At 44.6% G+C, this 25,184-nt stretch overlaps 1 protein-coding gene across 1 annotated transcript in view; it reads right to left on the bottom strand.

Annotated features, from left to right (window-relative positions):
- The window catches only part of LOC110536231 (palmitoyltransferase ZDHHC8B), a 112,011-nt gene that overhangs the window by 9,949 nt on the left and 76,878 nt on the right, over nt 1-25,184 (bottom strand). Inside the window, exons 2-8 of the mRNA XM_021621881.3 lie at nt 12,472-12,593; nt 8,289-8,446; nt 6,967-7,139; nt 6,532-6,634; nt 6,237-6,328; nt 5,153-5,288; nt 4,779-4,896 (exon numbers count right to left, since the gene is read on the bottom strand). Coding sequence (XP_021477556.1) covers nt 4,779-4,896; nt 5,153-5,288; nt 6,237-6,328; nt 6,532-6,634; nt 6,967-7,139; nt 8,289-8,446; nt 12,472-12,593 — 902 coding nt within the window. The remainder of the gene's footprint in view (nt 1-4,778; nt 4,897-5,152; nt 5,289-6,236; nt 6,329-6,531; nt 6,635-6,966; nt 7,140-8,288; nt 8,447-12,471; nt 12,594-25,184) is intronic.

The raw sequence follows: 25,184 nt of genomic DNA, 5'->3' as shown, positions 1-25,184 counted from the left end.
TGCTTGGGGGTCATTGTCCTGTTGGATTGTAAATCTTCGTCCCAGTCTAACATCGTTTGCACTCTGAAGCAGGTTCTCATCAAGGATTTGCCTATATTTGGCTTCTTTCATTGTTCCCTCTATCCTTACCAGTCTCCCAGTCCCTGCTGCTCAAAAGCATCCCCATAGCATGATGCTGCCACCACCATGCTTCACAGTAGGGATGGCGTTGACGAGTGATGAGCTGTGCCTGTTTTTTCTCCAGACATAGCGCTTTGCATTCAGCCTAAAGAGTTCAATTTCTGTCTCATCAGAGCGCAGAATCTTTTGCCTTATGCTCTCAGAGTCTTTCATGTGCCATTTTGCAAACTCCAGGCGTGCTGTCATGTGCCTTTTTTTCCTCAGGAGTGGCTTCCATCTGGCCACCCTCTCATGGCCACTCTTTCATGTTTTCTCCATCTCAGCCAATGAACTCTGTACTTCTGTCAGAGTGGTCATTGGGTTCTTTGTCACCTCCCTGACCAAGGGCATTCTTGCCCGGTTGCTCAGTTTGGTTGGATGGTCAGCTCTAGGCAGAAGTGACCATATTTTCTTCCCAATGATGGAGACCCATGTGCTCTTGAAAACTTAGAAATGCTAGAAATGGTTTAATACACTCCCCCAGATATATGCCACATCACGATTCTATCTTGGAGATCTAAGGACAGTTATTTGGGCTTCATGCTATAGTTTCTGCTCTAAGTTCATGCTATAGGGTCCCACTGTAAACTGTGGGACCTTATATAGACAGGTGTGTTTCTTTCTAAATCATGTCTAAACAATTGAATTGGCCACAGGTGGACTCCAATCAAGTTGTAGTGACATCAAATATGATCAAAGGAAATTGGATGCACCTGAGCTCAATTGAGCATCATTGCAAAGGGGTATGAATAGTTATGTCAATTAGATATTTCTGTATTTAATTTTCAATAAATGTGTTAAGATTTCTGTCATTATTGTGTGTAGATGGGTGAGATTTTTTTATCCAGGCTGTAACAACAAAATATGGAATAAGTTAAGGGGTATGAATACTTTCTGAAGGCACTGTATCCTCTCACATAGACTAATATAATATTAGCTCCTGCAGAATTAAGCATACCTTGCAGTAAAATGATACACCAAATGTACATTTTGACTCAGGAACAGGAGTGGAGAAAAATTATTGATTTCTTCTAGCATCTTGAGAGAATGTATGCACGGTTAGGGATCGTATGTAAATGTGTTATCTTTATCAGCATCATAAAAACAGTATATCTATATATAAAAAAATTTTACCCCCTTTTTCTCCCCTTATCGCTGTAACTCCCCAACGGGCTCGGGAGAGGCAAAGCTCGAGTCCTGCGTCCTCTGAAACACGACCGACCAAACCACACTTTTTAACACCCGCCCACTTAACCCGGAAGCCAGTCGCACCAATGTGTGAGAAGAAACACTGTTCAACTGATGACCAAAGTCAGCCTGCAGGCGCCTGGCCCATCACAAGGAGTTGCTAGAGCGCGATGAGCCAAGTAAAGCTCCCCCTGACAAAGTCTCCCCTAACCCAGACGACGCTGGGCCAATTGTGCGCCGCCCTATCGGACTCTCGGTCACAGCCGGTTGTGACACAGCCCGGGATCGAACCCAGGTCTGTAGTGATGCCTCAAGCGGTAGACCGCTGCGCCACTCGGGAGGCCCCAAACTGATAGTTTCTTATCAGAAACATGTTGGGTCGTTTTCACTGCTTTTCATTTCCTTAATTAAGCAAGTCAAGTTGACTAACAAATAGCCGACCAAAATGTTGGAAATTATAAGCAGAAACTTATCTAAATGAGGCTTAAAAAAAAAAAAATCTCAAATCTCAAAAAATGGTTCCTCTGTCTCTGACTGTACAGCGCATTTTCAATTACCCTACTGTATTTGCAGGTCAGGGTCGTTCACGAAAATGGATCTCTCCTACAGACAGTGAGTCCTGTGGCTGTGGCTTGCTATATGAAGTAGGCAAACAGGAATTGAGGCATTCAGTTACTTTTCTATTGAACGTTAGAATTTACAAAATGTGTGACATAAGCGACTTTGAACGTGGTCGGTGCCAGGTGTGCCAGATCCCATATCTCAGAAACGGCCGCACTCTGTTAACCGGTGGTGTTAATGGTGCGACAAACAAAAAACATCCAGTCAGCGGTAGTCCTGTGGGCAAAAACAGCTCGTTGATGAGAGAGATCAAAGGAAAATGGCAAGAATGATGCAAGCTAACAGGCGGGCCACAAACCGATAATGGCGCAGTACAACAGTGGTGTGAAGAACGGCATCTTGGAACGCACAACTCGTTGATCGTTGTCACGGAGGGCTATTGCAGCAGATAACCACACCGGGTTCTATTCATATCAGCTAAAAACAAGAAGAAGTGGCTCCAGTGAACACACGATCAACAACACTGGAGAATTGAGGAGTGGATAAACATAGCCTGGAACATGACAGCGAGTTCAGTTTACTTGAGTGGCCTGCGAAGTCCCAAGACCTCAACCCAAAAGAGCATCTTTGCGATAAGATGGAATGGGCTGCCGTCAAATCTGCAGCAAGTGTGTGATGCCATCGCGCCACCATGGACCAACATCACTGTGGAAAGTTTCCACACACACAGAGAGACAGAGACAGATTATTTTTTTGTCAGGAACATATACAGGATACTACCCTCTACAACATAACCTTCACTCCAAACCAAAACCCACAACCTGATTTTGGACGGAATTACGGAATCACCTGGAAGGCTTACAACTACCAAAGATTATTATTCCAACACTATACAAATGCTCTGGAAAAAAACAGAAACCTGAAAACACCATCCAACCTGGAACTGAGTGAGTAATGTTTAGTCTGAAGCTATATTTTATTTCCAAAAGCCAAGGAGAAAAATGCATTACTTTACTTTATAAGGACCGAATGCTAAATTAAGGCCGCCAAGCTTGATACAACTTCAACTAGCACTGACATGTCAAGTGAGAGGTGTCAAAGCCCTTCAGCCCAACAATGGCAGGAGAGTCGAACAGTCTACTCCAACCAAATGCAGAGACCTTAGAAGCTGCCTCCCGCTGTTCAGAGGTAATTCAAATACCCTGTGTATGTAAAGAATGATAAGATCACAAAATGAAGCTCCTTATGGAAAATCAAGAGACACTTTTTGCTGACTATTATAAAAATGGGAACATCTGCAACCTCATCTTCCACACAAACCATCCCCTGGCATGGAACAGTGCTATATTAGCACACTACCCCTCTTAAGAGAGGTGGTGTCAACGAGGGGTGGAAACTCAGGATACTAGACAACGAGGGCTCTGAGTCAGCTAATTCAATCTCTATAAATCTGGAACAGTAATGGTACAGGGCAACCCCAAACAGCTTCAGCTGGACTTTCACCTAATCAAAGAATCAGGAGAAGCTCTCCCTTGAGAAAGATGCCCACACCCCGAGCGGGTCAGACCAGACCTCTTCATTATACAACCCCACAGACGAGCAACCCCAAGCGGAAAGTCAACCTCCCAGCACAGAGTACTACCCCCCCATTGAAATGAAGGATACATTTACCCAGCTGGAGGTAAGGCAGGTGGAGCTGGAACAGCAGGTGTTTACACTCCAGTCAGCACAGACCCAGACAACATTCCAGCACAACAACACCCCCTTAACCAGACCCGGAGAGCTGGAGGTGGAAAGAGACATATCTGCACTCTGGACTGTGGCGAGACAACTTCAACAATATAAAAAGAAAGAGCAGGAGAAGAACAGACCACTAGAGGAGAGGATCAGGCTGCGGGAGGAGATGTTGAGGGGGATGGCGTGTGACAGAGAACAACCCACTCAAGAGGTGGCCACCCCCACAAATAAGCCAGCAGAACAGCCCACCTCAGCTCCCGACAAAAGTCTCGACACCACAGCAGAACAGTCTTCCCCAGACCCTGGCCATAGTGTCGACATCAGGCAGAACAGACAAATGAAGAACCCCATGCCCAGGGGATCTCACCCGCTCTGAGCGCAGCGCTTTTACCAAATAATCGTATGTCAGACCACGTATTCACAAACTAGAATTATATTTGTCCCTAAACAGAGAGTACACAGTGGCAGAATACCTGACCACTGTGACTGACCCAAACTTAAGGAAAGCTTTGACTATGTATAGACTCAGTGAGCATAGCCTTGCTATTGAGAAAGGCCACCGTAGGCAGACCTGGCTCTCAAGAGAGGACAGGCTATGTGCACACTGCCCACAAAATGAGGTGGAAACTGAGCTGCACTTCCTAACTTCCTGCCCAATGTATGACCATATTAGAGACACATATTTCCCTCAGATTACACAGATCCACAAAATATTTGAAAACAAACCCGATTTTGATGAACTACCATATCTACTGGGTGAAATACCACAGTGTGCCATCACAGCAGCAATATTTGTGACCTGTTGCCACAAGAAAAGGTCAACCAGTGAAGAACAAACACCATTGTAAATATAATCCATATTTATGCTTATCTTTTTCCCCTTTTGTACTTGAACCATTTGTACATCGTTACAACACAGTATATATACATTAATTTGGAACTTCTGTGAGTGTAATGTTTACTGTTCATTTTTATTAGTTATTTCCCTTTTGTATACTACCTACCTCACCTACTTTGGCAATGTTAACATATGTTTCCCATGCCAATAAAGCCCCTTGAATTGAATTGAGAGAGAGAGAAGAGAGGAGAGAGAGGAGGAACGTAATGACTTTGCATAGATTGCCCATTATTACCTTGGCTGGACGTCAGCTGGCTCTTCAGCTGGTTGTAGCGTTCTGCTTTGGGAGGTAGCGGAGGCTGGGTGTCTAGGCCTTTGTCATCCACGGCCAGGCCATCCAGACTGATCTTGGACTTGACAGGGGAGATGACGAGCGGTTAAAAGTGGTCTTAAAAGGAACGGCAGGTGGAGGAACAGAACCAGGGATAGGCCAAAGGATATGACTGGGGGACAGGGTTAGGTAAAGAGACTGGCTGGGAATAGTACAGTTGAAGAGGACTAGAAAGATGGCTCAGTGAAATATAGATAACAGGACTGGGAATAAAACCAGGAATAGGATATGGAACTAGAAATATGACTGTTGTATCTACTGAATGTACCGAAGCTTACTTTAGACTGGAGGATACTGGTGTGGATCCCGTTGTTGCTGACCTTGATGCTGATCTGTCTGTCAGAGAGGTCTGGTCTGATGAAGGGGGGTTGGATGGAGACAGGGGGCTTCTTCCTGGGGTCCACACCATTGTACCTGTACAGAGGAGAGGAGAGACGACTCATCGTATGAGAGTTAGCCTGAGTCCCAGATCTGTTTGTACTGTCTTGCCAACTCCTGTGTTATTGTCAGGTGACAATGACATAGGATTTGACAAGACTGCACAAACAGATCTAGGACTCAGGCTAACTCTCATACGCTGAGTCGTCTCTCCTCTATATGGGAGTAGGGGGCAATTTCAATGGTGGATGATGACTATAATAAAACGGTTTCAGTCTCCACCTGGGTATTGTCTATCTGTGGCTATGTATACTGTTAATTTTATCAGTGTAATATCTCCCAAAAGGTCTCTTTAAATCAGGCTCTGAGGTCTGGCTGCTGAATGTGTGTTTGTGCTTGATTTCCCCTTAACTTTTGTGTGATTCAGTTCTCCCAGCCATCCTCTGGGGGTATAGGTGACTTCCTCCAGGCAGAGAAAACACACACACACACACACACACACGCACCTACCTCTTTGGACATTGCTGCAGTTCTATCTCAGCAGTCTACTCAGAATGACTACAGCAGAACAGGTACCATGGCAACCCCGTTGGTCTTGGTTACCGCTGAGCTTTTTTAAAAACATTTATATTTTTCTCCCCAATTTCATGATTACAATCTTGTCTCATTGCTGCAACTCCCCAACAGGCTTGGGAGAGGTGAAGGTCGAGCCATGCGTCCTCCTGCTCGCTTAACCCAGAAGCCAGACACACCAATGTGTCGGAGGAAACACCGCTCATATGACGACCGAAGTCAGACTGCAGGCACCGGCCCACCACAAGGAGTCGCTAGAGCGTGATGAGCCAAGTAAAGCACCCCCGGCCAAACCATCCTCAACCCGGACGACGCTGGGTCGATTGTGACCTCTGACCTTTTATTGCCCGTCTATCCGGCTCCCACCACCCACACCCCCTGACCTACAGTAGGAAACCATGTCCTCCTTACCTGGGCGCCAGGGGAGCACACAGGACATACTTGATGTTGCCACAGCAACCCCGCGTGAAGGGATTTACTCCTCCACGGAACTTGCCCGTCACCTGAGGAACAGAAGGCTTTGTTAGAATGGGGGAAGACGCAAGGCCTGAACACACACACAGCTAGAACTAGCTAGCAGATTTGAGTTGGCAAGTGAAGCTGCAATGCTGATATTGTGTCCTGTGTGATACATGGTAGAATGTACTGTATGTTTGTGAGTGTGTGTGTGTCTGGTTAAGCCGCTCTTAGCTGTGCCCCTTCTCACCTGTTCGTTAGTGGTGCGACCTCTGGCGACAAGGACCATATGGAAGCCTGTCAGGCCTATGACTGGAATGAAGAAGAGCCCTGCTATACACATCACCACTAGACTTCATATATGTAGTAAAGGAGAGCGCAACGTTGTTAGGAGCCATTTTAGCAGCTGCAAGCCAACCTGCGCTGTCACCAACGACTGTATGGCTGCCACGGAGCCATTCAGACAACTACTTTATATTCTCTATACAACAATCAAACATTATCACAATCCACCTGCAAGGATGTGATTGTCAACCCATAGAAAATGAGGGGGCCATTCTGGTGGTCCATTTTAATGATCAGACACACTTTTCCCCAGGGCCTTCAGACCAGACCACAAAAGGCCCTAGTTTTGATACAATAGAAGGTGAAATGAGACCCGGCTGGCGTCAGTGTGGAAGGATACGTGACGGTGGTGTGCAACGTGCCCAGCTGCTCCATGTGGTGCAGCACGAACAGCAGGCCGAAGGAGAACACGCCCACCATGTGGATGCTTAGCGACAGCAGGAACAGGAAGAAGTAACGGTAGTTCCTACGCCCGATACAGTTGTTCACCCAGGGGCAGTGGTGGTCAAAGTCCTGAGGAGAGAGTGAGAGATTGGTGTTTAGGATGGTGGATAGATAGTTGTTCACCCAGGGGCAGTGGTGGTCAAAGTCCTGAGGAGAGAGTGAGAGATTGGTGTTTAGGATGGTGGATAGATAGTTGTTCACCCAGGGGCAGTGGTGGTCAAAGTCCTGGGAAGAGACAGAGAGAGATGGATGGGTGTTAGGAGATGGTCATAGGGTAGAGTGGAAATTAACAGGATCATACTACATGATAAAAGCTCTTCAGTGTATTCACACACTCCACAGAGATGTTTCAATCAATTCCATCATCTCTGATTTGCATAAGTCAGATTTCTAGAGTTTTTAGAAACATCTACTGACTTTAGCTGACTTTGTTTTTGATTGTGGTTGAGCGTCTACTGAAGAACACAGAACCAGTGTAAGTAGTTTGACTGAAATATAGGAGGCTGCCTCACAACCTTAAGTTCAAAGTCAGATTTAAACTATTTTATGAAGAGATAGACTGTACATGAAAGAGAGGTGCACAGCCGCATCAGTAGGCTACTGGGAGAGCAGCACAGCCGCATCAGTAGGCTACTGAGAGAGCAACACAGCCGCATCAGTAGGCTACTGGGAGAGCAACACAGCCGCATCAGTAGGCTACTGGGAGAGCAACACAGCCGCATCAGTAGGCTACTGGGAGAGCAACACAGCCGCATCAGTAGGCTACTGGGACAGCAACACAGCCGCATCAGTAGGCTACTGGGAGAGCAACACAGACGCATCAGTAGACTACTGGGAGAGCAACACAGACGCATCAGTAGGCTACTGAGAGAGCAACACAGCCGCATCAGTAGGCTACTGGGAGAGCAACACAGCTGGAGAGTGGAGCTTCAAATGGGAAAAACAAAGTTATGAAACCAATCTTCTGTTTTACTGAATGTTGCTTGGATGTGGTGTAAAACATGATTGCAATCCACATAACATTGTTCACAGTATATTGACAGGTCTTATCTGTGAACACATACCATCAGTTAACTGTAGAGGTCACACATAGAAACAAGGCTAACACCATATTGAAATGTCAACGGCTGACAAATGGGCTAGAGTGTGGTGTCTGTCGGTCTGTGTCTGTCTGTGTGTGTGTCTCTGTGTGTGTGTGTCAGTCTGTGTCTGTCTTACCTCCACACAGTTGTCACACACACTGCAGTGAGAGCAGCGGGGCGGTCTGTAGAAGTGACAGGTGGCACACCATTTCATCCGGACCTGAATTCCTTTGATCTCTACATTCTTGTAGAGAGGTGCCCGGAAATCATCGTCCTTGTCCTCATCCTCATCCGCTGTCACAAGGGGAGAGATCATGTTAGCAGGCAAGTACACACACAAACACACAATCTGATTTATGATTCCATTTGACAGGGGCAATAGGAGGTAGACCTAAATTAAGCTAACTCCCATGGTTAGCTGTCTGTACAAATTTACATTTTATAAACAATATGCATTTTGTAGCCCACATCTTTGGCATCAAATCTAAATTAAATGCATGTCACATACACAGTTTACAGCAGGTATAAAAGGTGCTAGCTCCCTCAACAATGCAGAACATGAATCAATAATATCAATGAAAAGAGTCAAGTCAAAAAGAATGAGTAAAAGAAGTGATAGAATAGGTAGTATGCATCGTAATAATGGACTGGATTTACAAATATAAAGTGGGCAGTGGAATCAATAGTATATAATAGAACAGCAGCGTTTACTCTGTGCATGTGTATATATATATATATACACACACACACACACACACACACACGTAAGTTTGAGTTTAAAGGTTGGTTGGATGTATTTAACCATTACTGTGTAATGGTTAAAGCCCAGAGGGCCTGCATTATGATGGATGACAAAAAAAATGACATCAAATCACATCAACTGCACACCCTACTCATTGGACTTCCACTGTCTTTCTGAACGAGTACATTTCCAGAGTTTATGTAGATCTTTGCACAATGGGCCACTTGACAATATTTCTATGTGAAGTGTATTGCTCTGGAGTAAGATAGGAAATAAAATGTGATGTCTTTTGGTTAATCAAAAAGCCCATTCAACCTGAAGGATGATCGTCATGGGATTCTTACACTTGGAACAACCACACACACACACACACACACAATCCTACTGAGAGACTTCACGGTTGTTATGAGTTTTCAGACTCTTCAAATAGATTTAAAAGGTAACCGACTGGGAAACTGAATGTAAACATCTCCCCTGCAGTCTGCTCTTTAAAAACAATCGTCAGCAGACAAATTAATGAGGCTTTATCATCCAATACACAATATAGGCCTTTACATTTCAAGGCTGTCAAGGCTTTACATTACAGAACAATAGAAGCCTTTACATTTGAACCTGGTAGTCACATTCACTGTACATACAGTACGAGTCAAAAGTATGGACACACCTACTCATTCAAGGGTTTTTCTTTATTTGGACTGTTTTCTACATCGTAGAACAACAATTGTTGAACACTTTTTTGGTTACAACATATGTATTATTTCATAGTTTTCATGTCTTCACTATTATTCTACAATGTAGAAAATAGTAAAAATAAGGAAAAACCCTTGAATGAGTAGGTGTGTCCATAATTTTGACTGGTCCTGTACGTCATACACAGATTTACACAAATTGAAGATAAAGGAATAAACTGTCAGATACAGCCTAGCTCCAAACAGCAGAGATGACAGCTCATGAGGATTGTATTGACAGGGTAGGATCTACGAAATATACCCCTGAGGCCATACCGCTCTTAGAAGCAGGGATTTAACTGCAGTTTGTTTCTCCCCACACAGATACAGTGTGTGGAGGCAGGAGCAGTAGGATTATCCATGTGGCCACAGGCATCTCAATATAGTGGGCATGTGTTTCCCTCTGTAACACTCTCTCTATCAAACTACTGCAGCTCTACACTCCATCTCCACAACAACCACAGTAAGGAGAGACCACTTCAGGAAGATACATGAACCTGGCTGTGTCATATGTGCTGTAACGATTATTACCTGTTTATGGGGGGACAAGTAGTTCTTAAAGACCGGAGCTTATTATGTTACAAGCATGCTACAACCATAAGGTGTAAATGGGCCACATTCAACGATCATTATACTAAACATAGGGGCCGGGCCATCCCCCAGGAGAGTGGATGACACACACACACACACACACACAGTGTTTCCCTTTCTTTACCGTTACTAACAGCTGACTACCATCAAGTACTGCCAGTCTTTTTTCTAAGGCAGCAGCAGTGGGCCTCGTAACCTCGACCAGGACTTGGTTGCCAGGTCACAGGCCTGTAAGTCATGCATAGCATGGTGCAGAGAGGGCCCAGTTATTAGCTAAAACAGGCGTTGTGGGCTAATGGGTACTGAAAAGACCCGGACAGAGAGAGCGAGTGAGAGACAGACAGAAAGAGAGAGAGAGAGAGACCCATTCATCTCATACAGACACTTTCAGTAGTAAAATTTCGGTGTTCCTCAAGGTTGCGTTTTAGGACCACTATTGTTTTCACTATATATTTTACCTCTTGGGGATGTCATTCGAAAACATAATGTTAACTTTCACTGCTATGCGGATGACACACAGCTGTACATTTCAATGAAACATGGTGAAGCCCCTAAATTGCCATCGCTAGAAGCATGTGTTTCAGACACAAGGAAGTGGATGGCTGCAAACTTTATACTTTTAAACTCAGACAAAACAGAGATGCTTGTTCTAGGTCCCAAGAAACAAAGAGATCTTGAATCTGACAATTTATCTTAATGGTTGTACAGTCGTCTCAAATAAAACTGTGAAGAACCTCGGCGTTACTCTGGACCCTGATCTCTCTTTTGAAGAACATATCAAGACCATTTCAAGTACAGCTTTTTTCCATCTACGTAACATTGCAAAAATCTGAAACTTTCTGTCCAAATATGATGCAGAAAAATTAATCCATGCTTTTGTCACTTCTAGGTTAGACTACTGCAATGCTCTACTTTCCAGCTACCCGGATAAAGCACTAAATAAACTTCAGTTAGTGCTAAATACGGCTGCTAGAATCCTGACTAGAACCCCAACATTTGATCATATTACTCCAGTGCTAATCTCCCTACACTGGCTTCCTGTCAAGGCAAGGGCTGATTTCAAGGTTTTACTGCTAACCTACAAAGCATTACATGGGCTTGCTCCTACCTATCTCTCTGATTTGGTCCTGCCGTACATACCTACACGTACGCTATGGTCACAAGACGCAGGCCTCCTAATTGTCCCTAGAATTTCTAAGCAAACAGCTGGAGGCAGGGCTTTCTCCTATAGAGCTCAATTTTTATGGAACGGTCTGCCTACCCATGTAAGAGACGCAAACTCGGTCTCAACCTTTAAGTCTTTACTGAAGACTCATCTCTTCAGTGGGTCATATGATTGAGTGTAGTCTGGCCCCGAAGTGGGAAGGTGAACGGAAAGGCTCTGGAGCAACGAACCGCCCTTGCTGTCTCTGCCTGGCCGGTTCCCCTCTTTCCACTGGGATTCTCTGCCTCTAACCCTATTACAGGGGCTGAGTCACTGGCTTACTGGGGCTCTTTCATACCGTCCCTAGGAGGGGTGCATCACTTGAGTGGGTTGAGTCACTGATGTGATCTTCCTGTCTGGGTTGGCGCCCCCCCTTGGGTTGTGCCATGGCGGAGATCTTTGTGGGCTATACTCGGCCTTGTCTCAGGATGGTAAGTTGGTGGTTGAAGATATCCCTCTAGTGGTGTGGGGGCTGTGCTTTGGCAAAGTGGGTGGGGTTATATCCTTCCAGTTTGGCCCTGTCCGGGGGTGTCCTCGGATGGGGCCACAGTGTCTCCTGACCCCTCCTGTCTCAGCCTGTCCTATTCGGTGTCCTGTGTGAATTTAAGTGTGCTCTCTCTAATTCTCTCTTTCTTTCTCTCTCTCGGAGGACCTGAGCCCTAGGACCATGCCTCAGGACTACCTGACATGATGACTCCTTGCTGTCCCCAGTCCACCTGACCGTACTGCTGCTCCAGTTTCAACTGTTCTGCCTTATTATTATTGGACCATGCTGGTCATTTATGAACATTTGAACATCTTGGCCATGTTCTGTTATAATCTCCACCCGGCACAGCCAGAAGAGGACTGGTCACCCCACATTACCTGGTTCCTCTCTAGGTTTCTTCCTAGGTTTTGGCCATTCTAGGGAGTTTTTCCTAGCCACCGTGCTTCTACACCTGCATTTCTTGCTGTTTGGGGTTTTAGGCTGGGTTTCTGTACAGCACTTTGAGATATCAGCTGATGTACGATGGGCTATATAAATACATTTGAATTGAATTAAAAGGGAACTGACCTTTGGGGAAGACTCCAGGGTCCATGAAGGTAGCCATGCTGAAGTTGGCCAGCACAAATAGGAAGACGACGCCATTGTAGAGAGGCACGGCGGGGGAGATCGTGTTGGTCAACCAGGGGCACCTGGAGAGGAGAGAGGACAGCAGTTAGGAAACTCCATTCATACATAGTGATATCTGAGGGTTCAGACATTTCTTTTTTTATTTTACCTTTATTTAACTAGGCAAGTCAGTTAAGAACAAATTCTTATTTTCAATGACGGCCTGGGAACAGTGGGTTAACTGCCTGTTCAGGGGCAGAACGACAGATTTGTACCTTGTCAGCTCGGGGATTTGAACTTGCAACCTTCCGGTTACTAGTCCAACACTCTAACCACTAGGCTACCCTGACATAGGAGGCACACAATGAATGACACACAAATGCACAATTAGATGCGCACATCTGCATCTACATAAATTCAGCAAAAAAGGAAACGTCCTCTCACTGTCAACTGCGTTTGTCAGCAAACATAACAAGTGTAAATATTTGATTCAACAATTGAGACAGAATCTGAACAAGTTTCACAGACATGTGACTAACATAAATGGAATGATGTGTCCCTGAACAAAGGGAGAGTCAAAATCAAAAGTAACAGTCAGTATCTGGTGGTGTGGCCACCAGCTGCATTAAGTACTGCAGTGCATCTCCTCCTCATGGACTGAGCCAGATTTGCCAGGTCTTGCTGTGAGATGTTACCCCACTCTTCCACCAAGGCACCTGCAAGTTCCTGGACATTTCTGGGTGGGAATGGTCCTAGCCCTCACCCTCCAATGTTTGGATGTATCGATCCTGTGCAGGTGTTGTTACATGTGGTCTGCCACTGTGAGGACGATCAGCTGTCCGTCCTGTCTCCCAACAGCTCTGTCTTAGGCGTCTCACAGTACGGACATGGCAATTTATTGCCCTGGCCACATCTGCTGTCCTCATGCCTCCTTGCAGCATGCCTAAGGCACGTTCACACAGATGAGCAGGGATCCTGGGCATCTTTCTTTTGGTGTTTTTCAGAGTCAGTAGAAAGGCCTCTTTAGTGTCCTAAGTTTCCATAACTGTGACCTTAATTGCCTACCATCTGTAAGCTGTTAGTGTCTTAGTGACTGTTCCACAGGTGCAGGTTCATTAATTGTTTATGGTTCATTGAACAAGCATGGGAAACCATGTTTAAACCCTTTACAATGAAGATATGTGAAGTTATTTGGATTTGTATTTATTATCTTTGAAAGACAGGGTCCTGAAAAAGGGATGTTTCTTTTTTTACTAAGTTTATATGTAAACATGTTGCCTATGAAATGAGGGATGGAGGGGAGATGCAAATGGGTTACTGCTGCACCCCCTCCTTCTCCATACCCACAATCATCACCTCTACCACACACACACACACACACACACACACACACACACACACACACACACACACACACACACACACACACACACACACACACACACACACACACACACACAGCAGTGGAAACAAGATTTTCAGTATCTTTAATCCTGCGCAAATGGGAAAACTATGCAAAAAGGAGGACACGGTGTAAAGCTGGAATTGCTTCTTCGCCTCTTGAGATTCAGAAATAATAACAATGGCATCATCAGCCATACATGGAACAGATCAGCTCTCCTCTCAGCCTCAGATATAAAAGTCAATTAGAGATGATGACACATGAGGAAAGGGCTATACTTGGGTGCAGGGCTGAGCTATATTACAATGTCTAACATTTCCTGTAATTAGAGAGGGAGTTGCAGACAGACCGGGCATGGATACAGACAGACAGCTCGCATAGGCAGTGTGTTAGTATGTACCATCCACAGTGGTATCTCACTAAATCCTGGTTGAAAGATTCCTGCAATCAGGAGGGAATAAGCACAAAATCTGTATATCCACCTACTGGGAGTTCTGGAAAACCTAGTCCAGGATTTAAACAGAATCACTAAGACATTTTGTGTGTCAAGCTTGATCTTATCCACAGGCTTATTTATCATCACATACTGTGAAATATGCAAAGATACCTGGAAAATGCTGCAATCAAGAATACCAAGTAAATGTAGAAGAAAAATGTAGTAGAAATGTCAAGACATTGTATGAGCCCAAAAAAGGTCTCTATGCCTCATCGCCCCTGCTGGGTCCCCTTCTAGAGGCCCACCTGAGCCACAATGCAGGGTGGTTAAGTGTAGCCAGCCATAGGTACACTGTAGATAGATAGACAGGCAGACAGACAGATGGGGCTTTCTGTTGGTCTAAATGAGGCAGCGGTTTCGAGGAACCACCCTTCTTTGATCATGCCTGCTCAATCAGTGTTACTGCTTTACACACACACAGTGCACACAGACTGTATGCACACACCCATGCACACACAGATCACTGATTTCCTGGCATCTGTTAATGGAGGTGATCCTCTCTCCATCTTGCCTCTTCCTTCCCCCTCTGCTCTGTTCAATTATTCAGAGTGGAGTGTGTACTGTAGGTAGGAGAATGGGATGCTGTGCTACCAGGCCTGGGGGAGCATGGTGACTCACAGTGATCCCCAGCACCCAGCCTCTGCTCTGGAGGAGGGCCAGTCAACCAGCCTCTGCTCTGGAGGGCCAGTCAACCAGCCTCTGCTCTGGAGGGCCAGTCAACCAGCCTCTGCTCTGGAGGGCCAGTCAACCAGCCTCTGCTCTGGAGGAGGGCCAGTCAACCAGCACCCAGCCTCTGCTCTGGAGGAGAGCCAGTCAACCAGCACCCAGCCTCTGCTCTGGAGGAGAGCCAGTCAACCAGCACCCAGCTTCTGCTCTGGAGGAGGGCCAGTCAACCAGCACCCAGCCTCTGCTCTGGAGGAGGGCCAGTCAATAAGCACCCAGCCTCTGCTCTGGAGGAGGGCCAGTCAACTAGCACCCAGCCTCTGCTCTGGAGGAGGGCCAGTCAATAAGCACCCAGCCTCTGCTCTGGAGGAGGGCCAGTCAATAAGCACCCAGCCTCTGCTCTGGAGGAGGGCCAGTCAATAAGCACCCAGCCTCTGCTCTGGAGGAGGGCCAGTCAATAAGCACCCAGCCTCTGCTCTGGAGGAGGGCCAGTCAATAAGCACCCAGCCTCTGCTCTGGAGGAGGGTCAGACAACCAGCCTCTGCTCTGGAGGAGGGCCAGTTAACCAGCCTCTACTCTGGAGGAGGGTCAGTCAACCAGCCTCTGCTCTGGAGGAGGGCCAGTCAACCAGCCTCTACTCTGGAGGAGGGTCAGTCAACAAGCCTCTACTCTGGAGGAGGGTCAGTGAATAAGCACCCAGCCTCTGCTCTGGAGGAGGGTCAGTCAACCAGTAACAGGGACCAGAAACACCACCTGTATCAGTGCCCATGTGGATAGTCGGTTCCCACAGCTTCTGTGAGTATGGCAAAGCAGCGCTATATCATGTGGGTAATACCAAAAAGGTAGTTAAGGGAGAAAAAATCCTAGAGGAGTACAGTCCAACGCGAATCTGCACTGCTTTCACCTAATAATCCCACTTGCCAAGTAGAAAAACAGCCAGTATTATTATTATTATTATTATTATTATTATTATTATTATTATTATTATTATTATTATTATACCTACCTACATGACCGAATACAAACAGTGCAGCTATTCCCTCCGCAAGGCTATCAAACAAGCTAAGCGTCAGTACAGAGACAAAGTAGAATCTCAATTCAATGGCTCAGACACAAGAGGCATGTGGCAGGGTCTACAGTCAATCACGGACTACAAGAAGAAATCCAGCCCAGTCACGGACCAGGATGTCCTGCTCCCAGGCAGACTAAACAACTTTTTTGCCCGCTTTGAGGACAATACAGTGCCACTGACACGGCCTGCAACGAAAACATGCGGACTCTCCTTCACTGCAGCCGAGGTGAGTAAGACATTTAAACGTGTTAACCCTCGCAAGGCTGCAGGCCCAGACGACATCCCCAGCCGCGCCCTCAGAGTATGCGCAGACCAGCTGGCCGGTGTGTTTACGGACATATTCAATTAATCCCTATACCAGTCTGCTGTTCCCACATGCTTCAAGAGGGCCACCATTGTTCCTGTTCCCAAGAAAGCTAAGGTAACTGAGCTAAACGACTACCGCCCCGTAGCACTCACTTCCGTCATCATGAAGTGCTTTGAGAGACTAGTCAAGGACCATATCACCTCCACCCTACCTGACACCCTAGACCCACTCCAATTTGCTTACCGCCCAAATAGGTCCACAGACGATGCAATCTCAACCACACTGCACACTGCCCTAACCCATCTGGACAAGAGGAATACCTATGTGAGAATGCTGTTCATCGACTACAGCTCGGCATTCAACACCATAGTACCCTCCAAGCTCGTCATCAAGCTCGAGACCCTGGGTCTCGACCCCGCCCTGTGCAACTGGGTACTGGACATCTCCACCCCGCTGATCCTCAACACTGGGGCCCCACAAGGGTGCGTTCTGAGCCCTCTCCTGTACTCCCTGTTCACCCACGACTGCGTGGCCACGCACGCCTCCAACTCAATCATCAAGTTTGCGGACGACACAACAGTGGTAGGCTTGATTACCAACAACGACAAGACGGCCTACAGGGAGGAGGTGAGGGCCCTCGGAGTGTGGTGTCAGGAAAATAACCTCACACTCAACGTCAACAAAACTAAGGAGATGATTGTGGACTTCAGGAAACAGCAGAGGGAACACCCCCCTATCCACATCGATGGAACAGTAGTGGAGAGGGTAGCAAGTTTTAAGTTCCTCGACATACACATCACAGACAAACTGAATTGGTCCACTCACACAGACAGCATCGTGAAGAAGGCGCAGCAGCGCCTCTTCAACCTCAGGAGGCTGAAGAAATTCGGTTTGTCACCAAAAGCACTCACAAACTTCTACAGATGCACAATCGAGAGCATCCTGGCGGGCTGTATCACCGCCTGGTACGGCAACTGCTCCGCCCACAATCGTAAGGCTCTCCAGAGGGTAGTGAGGTCTGCACAACGCATCACCGGGGGCAAACTACCTGCCCTCCAGGACACCTACACCACCCGATGTTACAGGAAGGCCATAAAGATCATCAAGGACATCAACCACCCGAGCCACTGCCTGTTCACCCCGCTATCATCCAGAAGGCGAGGTCAGTACAGGTGCATCAAAGCTGGGACCGAGAGACTGAAAAACAGCTTCTATCTCAAGGCCATCAGACTGTTAAACAGCCACCACTAACATTGAGTGGCTGCTGCCAACACACTGAATCAACTCCAGCCACTTTAATAATGGGAATTGATGGGAAATGATGTAAATATATCACTAGCCACATAAAACAATGCTACCTTATATAATGTTACTTACCCTACATTATTCATCTCATATGCATACGTATATACTGTACTCTATATCATCGACTGCATCCTTATGTAATACATGTATCACCAGCCACTTTAACTATGCCACTTTGTTAACTATGCCACTTTGTTTACATACTCACCTCATGTATATACTGTACTCGATACCATCTACTGTGTCCTGCCTATGCTGCTCTGTACCATCACTCATTCATATATCCTTATGTACATATTCTTTATCCCCTTACACTGTGTATAAGACAGTAGTTTTGGAATTGTTAGTTAGATTACTTGTTGGTTATTACTGCATTGTCGGAACTAGAAGCACAAGCATTTCGCTACACTCGCATTAACATCTGCTAACCATGTGACAAATAAAATTTGATTTGATTTGATTTGATTACCTACCTACCTACCTACCTACCTACCTACCTATAGTGGGGCAAAAAAATATTTAGTCAGCCACCAATTGTGCAAGTTCTCCTACTTAAAAAGATGAGAGGCCTGTAATTTTCATCATAGGTACACTTCAACTATGACAGACAAAATGAGAAAAAAAATCCAGAAAATCACATTGTAGGATTTTTAATGAATTTATTTGCAAATTATGGTGGACAATTAAGTATTTGGTGGCTGACTAAATAGTTTTTTGCCCCACTGTACCTACCTACCTACCTACCTACAGTTGAAGTCGGAAGTTTACATACACCTTAGCCAAATACATTTAAACTTTAAAGTTTTTCACAATTCCTGACATTTAATCCTAGAAAAATTCCCCGTCTTAGGTCTGTTAGGATCACCACTTCATTTTAAGAATGTGAAATGTCAGAATAATAGTAGAGAGAATGATTTATTTAAGCTTTTGTTTCTTTCATCACATTCCCAGTGGGTCAGAAGTTTACATACACTCAATTAGTATTTGGTAGCATCGCATTTAAAATGTTTAACTTGGGTCAAACATTTCAGGTAGCCTTCAATAAGCTTCCCACAATAAGTTGGGTGAATTTTGGCCCATTCCTCCTGACAGAGCTGGTGTAACAGAGTCAGGTTTGTAGGCCTCCTTGCACGCACGCGCTTTTTCAGTTCTGCCCACAAATCTTCTATGGGATTGAGGTCAGGGCTTTGTGATGGCCACTCCAATGTCTTGACTTTGTTGTCCTTAAGCCATTTTGCCACAACTTTGGAAGTATGCTTGGGGTCATTGTCCATTTGGATACCCATTTGTGACCAAGCTTTAACTTCCTGACTGATGTCTTGAGATGTTGCTTCAATATATCCACATAATTTTCCTTCCTCATGAGGCCATGTATTTTGCGAAGTGCACCAGTCCTTCTTGCAGCAAAGCACAACATGATCCTACCACCTCCGTGCTTCACGGTTGGGATGGTGTTCTTTCGGCTTGCAAGCCTCCCCCTTTTTCCTCCAAACATAACGATGGTCATTATGGCCAAACAGTTCTATTTTTGTTTCATCAGAGCAAAGGACATTTCTCCAAAAAGTACAATATTTGTCCCCATGTGCAGTTGCAAACCGTAGTCTGGCTTTTTTTATGGCGGTTTTGGAGCAGTGGCTTCTTCCTTGCTGAGCGGCCTTTCAGGTTATGTCAATATAGGACTAATTTTACAGTGGATATAGATACTTTTGTACCCGTTTCCTCCAGCATCTTCACAAGGTCCTTTGCTGTTGTTCTAGGATTGATTTGCACTTTTTGCACCAAAGTACGTTCATCTCTAGGAGACAGAACGCATCTCCTTCCTGAGCGGTATGACGGCTGCGTGGTCCCATGGTGTTTATACTTGCATACTATTGTTTGTACAGATGAACGTGGTACCTTCAGGCGTTTGGAAATGGCTCCCAAGGATGACCCAGACTTGTGGAGGTCTACAATTTTTTTCCTGAGGTCTTCCCATGATGTCAAGCAAAGAGGCCTTGAAATACATCCATGGGTACACCTCCAATTAAATCAGGCTAATTTATATTATTTTTCAGAAGCTTCTAAAGCCATGATATAATTTTCTGGAATTTTCCAAGCTGTTTAAAGGCACAGTCAACTTAGTGTATGTAAACGTCTGATCCACTGGAATTGTGATACAGTGAATTATAAGTGAAATAATCTGTCTGAAAACAATTGTTGGAAAAATTACTTGTGTCATGCATAAAGTAGATGTCCTATCTGACTTGCCAAAACTATAGTTTGTTAACAAGAAATTTGTGGAGTGGTTGAAAAATGAGTTTTAATGACTCCAACCTAAGTGTATGTAAACTTCCGACTTCAACTGTACCTGAGAGGGTAAAAAAAAAAACACACCCTGTTAAAAACTATTTTAATTGTATTTTATATATATATATTGACTTTCAACATATATACCATAAATACATACATACATACAGCAAAAAAATAAACGTCCTCTCACTACTGTCAACTGCGTTTATTTTCAGCTAACTTAACGTGTAAATATTTGTATGAGCATAACAAGATTCAACAATTGAGACATAATCTGAACAAGTTTCACAGACATGTGACTAACAGAAATGGAATGATGTGTCCCTGAACAAAGGGAGGGTCAAAATCAAAAGTAACAGTCAGTATCTGGTGTGGCCACCAGCTGCATTAAGTACTGCAGTGCATCTCCTCCTCATGGACTGCAACATATTTGCAAGTTCTTGCTGTGAGATGTTACCCCACTCTTCCACCAAGGCACCTGCAAGTTCCAGGTCATTTCTGGGGGGAATGGCCCTAGCCCTACCCCTCCGATCCAACAGGTCCCAGACGTGCTCTATGGGATTGAGATCCGGGCTCATCGCTGGCCATGGCAGAACACGGACATTCCTGTCTTGCAGGAAATCACGCACAGAACGAGCAGTATGGCTGGTGGCATTGTCATGCTGGAGAGTCATGTCAGGATGAGCCTGCAGGAAAGTTAGCACGAGGGAGGAGAATGTCTTCCCTTTAATGCACAGCATTGAAATCGCCTGTGTATCGCTCATTCTTTTGGCGATAAACGCGAATCCGACCATAACTCCTGGTGAGACAAAACCGCGACTCGTCAGTGAAGAGCACTTTTTGCTAATCCTGTCTGGTCCAGCGATGGTGGGTTTGTGCCCATAGGCGACATTGTTGCCGGTGATGTCTGGTGAGGACCTGCCTTACAACAGGCATACAAGCCCTCAGTCCAGCCTCTCTCAGCCTATTGTGGACAGTTTGAGCATTGATGGAGGGATTGTGCGTTCCTGGTGTAACTCTGATAATTTTTGTTGCCATCCTGTACCAGTCCCGCAGGTGTGATGTTTGGATGTACCAATCCTGTGCAGGTGTTGTTACACGTGGTCTGCCACTGCGAAGATGATCATCTGTTCATCCTGTAGCGCCATCTTCGGCGTCGCACAGTACGGACATGGCAATTTATTGCCCTGGCCACATCTGCTGTCCTCATGCCTCTTTGCAGCATGCCTAAGGCACATTCACACAGATGAGCAGGGACCCTGGGCATCTTTCTTTTGGTGTTTTTCAGAGTCAGTAGAAAGGCCTCTTTAGTGTACTAAGTTTTCATAACTGTGACCGTAATTGCCTACCGTCTGTGCGCTGTTAGTGTCTTGACGACCGTTCCACAGGTGCATGTGCATTAATTGTTAATGTTTCATTGAACAAGCATGGGACACAGTGTTTAAACCCTTTACAATGAAGATCTGTGAAGTTATTTGGATTTTTAAGAATGATATTTGAAAAACAGGGTCCTGTAAAAGGGGCTGTTCTTTTTTTTCTGAATTTAGAAACACACACACACAAAAGCGCATTCGTAAAATTCAGACCCCTTGACTTTTTCCACATTTCATTACAGCCTTATTCTAAAATGGATTACATTTTTTAAAAAATCCTCAATCTACGCACAATACCCCATAATGACAAAGTGAAAACAGCTTTTAAGAAATGTTAGCACATTTATTACAAATAAAAAACAGAAATACCTTATTTACATTAGTATTCAGACCTTTTGCTTTGAGACTCGAAATTGAGCTCAGGTGCATCCTGTTTCATATTGATCATCCTTGAGATGTTTCTACAACTTGATTGGAGTCCACCTGTGCTAAATTCAATTGATTGGACATGATTAGTAAAGGCACACACCTGTCTATATAACGTCCCACAGTTGACAGTGCATGTCAGAGCAAAAACCAAGCCATGAGGTCGAAGGAATTGGTCCTTAGAGCTCCGAGGCAGGATTGTGTTGAGACACAGATCTGGGGAAGGGTACCAAAAAATGTCTGCAGTATTGAAGGTCCCCAAGAACACAGTGGCCTCCATCATTCAAGTTTGGAACCACCAAGACTCTTCCTAGAGCTGGCCGCACGGCAAAACTGGGCAATTGGGGGATCAGGGCCTTGGTTAGGGAGGTGGCCAAGAACCCGATGGTCACTCTGACAGAGCTCTAGAGTTCCTCTGTGGAGATGGTAGAACCTTCCAGAAAGACAACCGTCTCTGCAGCACTCCACCAATCAGGTCTTTATGGTAGAATGGCCAGACGGAAGCCACTCCTCAGTAAAAGGCACGACAGCCCGCTTGGCACCTAAATGACTCTCAGACCATGAGAAACAAGATTCTCTGGTCTGATGAAACCAAGATTGAACTCCTTGTCCTGAATGCAAAGTGTCATGTCTGGAGGAAACCAGGCACCATCCCTACGGTGAAGCATGGTGGTGCAGCATCATGCTGTAGGGATCTTTTTCAGTGGCAGGAACTGGGAGACTAGTTAGGATCGAGGGAAAGATGAATGAAGCAAAGTACAGAGAGATCCTTGATGAAAACCTGCTCCGCAGTGCTCAGGACCTCACACTGGGGCGAAGGTTCACCTTCCAACAGGACAACAAACCTAAGCACACAGCCTAGACAATGCAGGAGTGGCTTCGGGATAAGTCTCTAAATGTTCTTGAGTGGCCCAGCCAGAGCCCGGACTTCAACCCGATCGAACATCTCTGGGGAGACCTGAAAATAGCTGTGCAACGAAGCTCACCATCCAACCTGACAGAGCTTGAGAGGATCTGCAGAGAATAAGAATTTGTTCTTAACTGACTTACCTAGTTAAATAAAGGTTAAATAAAGATACGAATGGAAGAAACTCCCCAAAAACAGGTGTGCCAAGCTTGTAGCTTGTACTCAAGGCTGTAATCCCTGCCAAAGGTGCTTCAACAAAGTACAGTAAAGGATCTGAATACTTTTGTAAAAGTGATATTTAAATATATATTGAATACTGTTTTTGCTTTGTCATTATGGGGTATTGTGTGTAGATTAAATAGGGAAAAAAATATTGAATCCATTTTAGAATAAGGCTGTAACAAAATGTTGAAAAAAATCAAGTGGTTTGAATACTTTCCGAATGCACTGTATATACAGTACCAGGGGCTTTAACTCACTGTCCATGGTGTTGGTGTGTTTGATGCTAGGGCTGTGGCGGTCATGAAATTTTGTCAGCCGATTATTGTCATGCAAAAGTCTGCCTGTCTCATGGTAATTTTGTGTTAATTAACATAAACATGTTTAGCAGCTTCAGGCCTCCACACATACAAGCTGCTGATGCGTGCCTTTGGAACATCTACATTTTAACAAGTCTAATAAACATTTTAATATACACCATAACAATAAACCCATTATTTATTTTAGGTAAGTCTAAAGAAAGATTAACAGAATATGAGTCGGCCTACTGTATGTTATCTGGCTATGCGGCATGCCATTGGCTGTAGGCTTGTTCATTTAGCAGACAAGATATGCTTATAAGTCTGTATGTATGATTTTATAGTAAGAAGAACATAATTGAACTTTGCTGAATAAAATAGAAAGGATATTTTTCCCATTCTGGAGTGGCTGCGCATGTGAAGGCTATGTTGAGTGTAAAAGTGATCATTTCAAACAGATCCTATAGGGTACGCTAGATTTAGAGTTATTTGGCAACTTTAGTTGTTAATGATACAAAACTTAGAATGTCTTAGAATGTCTTAGAAATCAGAACATACTGTATTTGGGCTGCATAATGTGACTATAGGCTATTAATAATTTGAGAACATCGCAAAAAAAGCTTGCACACTGTTCCTTGCCTCAGGCTGCACAGCTGTTCTCTCATCAAGTGATCATATTATCATCCATCAGACTATTCTCAATGTAATAGTCTTTACTAATACAGTACCAGTCAAAAGTTGTAACACACCTATTCATGCCAGGGTTTTCTTTAGTTTTACTATTTTCTACATTGTAGAATAATAGCGAAGACATAAACTATGAAATAACACACATGGAATCATGTAGTAACCAAAAAAAGTGTTAAACAAATCAAAATATATTTTAGATTTGAGATTCTTCAAAGTAGCCTCCCTTTCCCATGATGACAGCTTTGCACACTCTTGGCACTCTCTCAACCAGCTTCATGAGGTAGTCCCCTGGAATGCATTTCAATTAACACGTATGCCTTTATAAAAGTTCATTTATGGTATTTCTTTCCTTCTTAATGCGTTTGGGACAATCAGTTGTGTTGCAACAAGGTAGGGGAGTATACAGAAGATAGCCCTATTTGGTAAAATACTAAGTCCATGTTATGGCAAGAACAGCTCAAATAAGAAAAGAAAAACAACAGTCCATCAATACTTTAAGACATGAAGGTCAGTCAATATAAAACATTCCCTATTACTACGCTATTCAAAATCAAATACAAATGCACTACTGTAGGCTAACTCTAAGCTGCCTGACACAATCAATGAATCAACAGCAACAGTCGCCTAGGCCTATACATTCTTTCCCAGTATGAATAACAATACAGTCCACACTCAAAGGTGATTACTAGAATTAGTTTAATTTTAGAATATAGGCTAGACCAATTAAAGATATCTTACATTTGTAAAACAAATTGTTGGGGGGGGGGGGGGGGGGGGGGTAACAGAACAGAGATCAACTAAGTTCTACAATGGTAGTTTGGGTGACAGTTTGGCTTCAATTTGGCTTCTAGGAGATGTTAGTTTGGCTTAAAATAAATTATCACAGAAAAGCAATACATTTTAGAAGCTGTTCCGCCTCCAATAAAATCCCAATTTCACCCTTGGTCTGTGAATGATGTGTTTTGCTTACAGTGATAAGAACAAGGAGTGAGCTACACAAAGCATAGTCATTCCAGCTGAAAGAGGCCATTAAGAGTACAGGAGCAGACCATGCAGTGGGTGGAAAATGTGACTCAGAGAGTAGGATACATAATTCAGGCGATAGACATTTTTTAATTAAGTGTCAACAACAAATCACCATTAAACAATTATCAACGCCAATCACAAGTCTGTTTTACAGTAATCGTAAGCACAAAAATAGGGTTAAAAAAAAATAAATACAAAAG

The sequence above is a fragment of the Oncorhynchus mykiss genome, chromosome 11 (assembly GCF_057628025.1).
Source record: "Oncorhynchus mykiss isolate SJ-2025 chromosome 11, ASM5762802v1, whole genome shotgun sequence".
Lineage (NCBI taxonomy): Eukaryota > Metazoa > Chordata > Actinopteri > Salmoniformes > Salmonidae > Oncorhynchus > Oncorhynchus mykiss.
The sequence above is the reverse complement of the archived record's forward strand: the minus strand, read 5'-3'. Positions and strand labels throughout refer to the sequence as shown.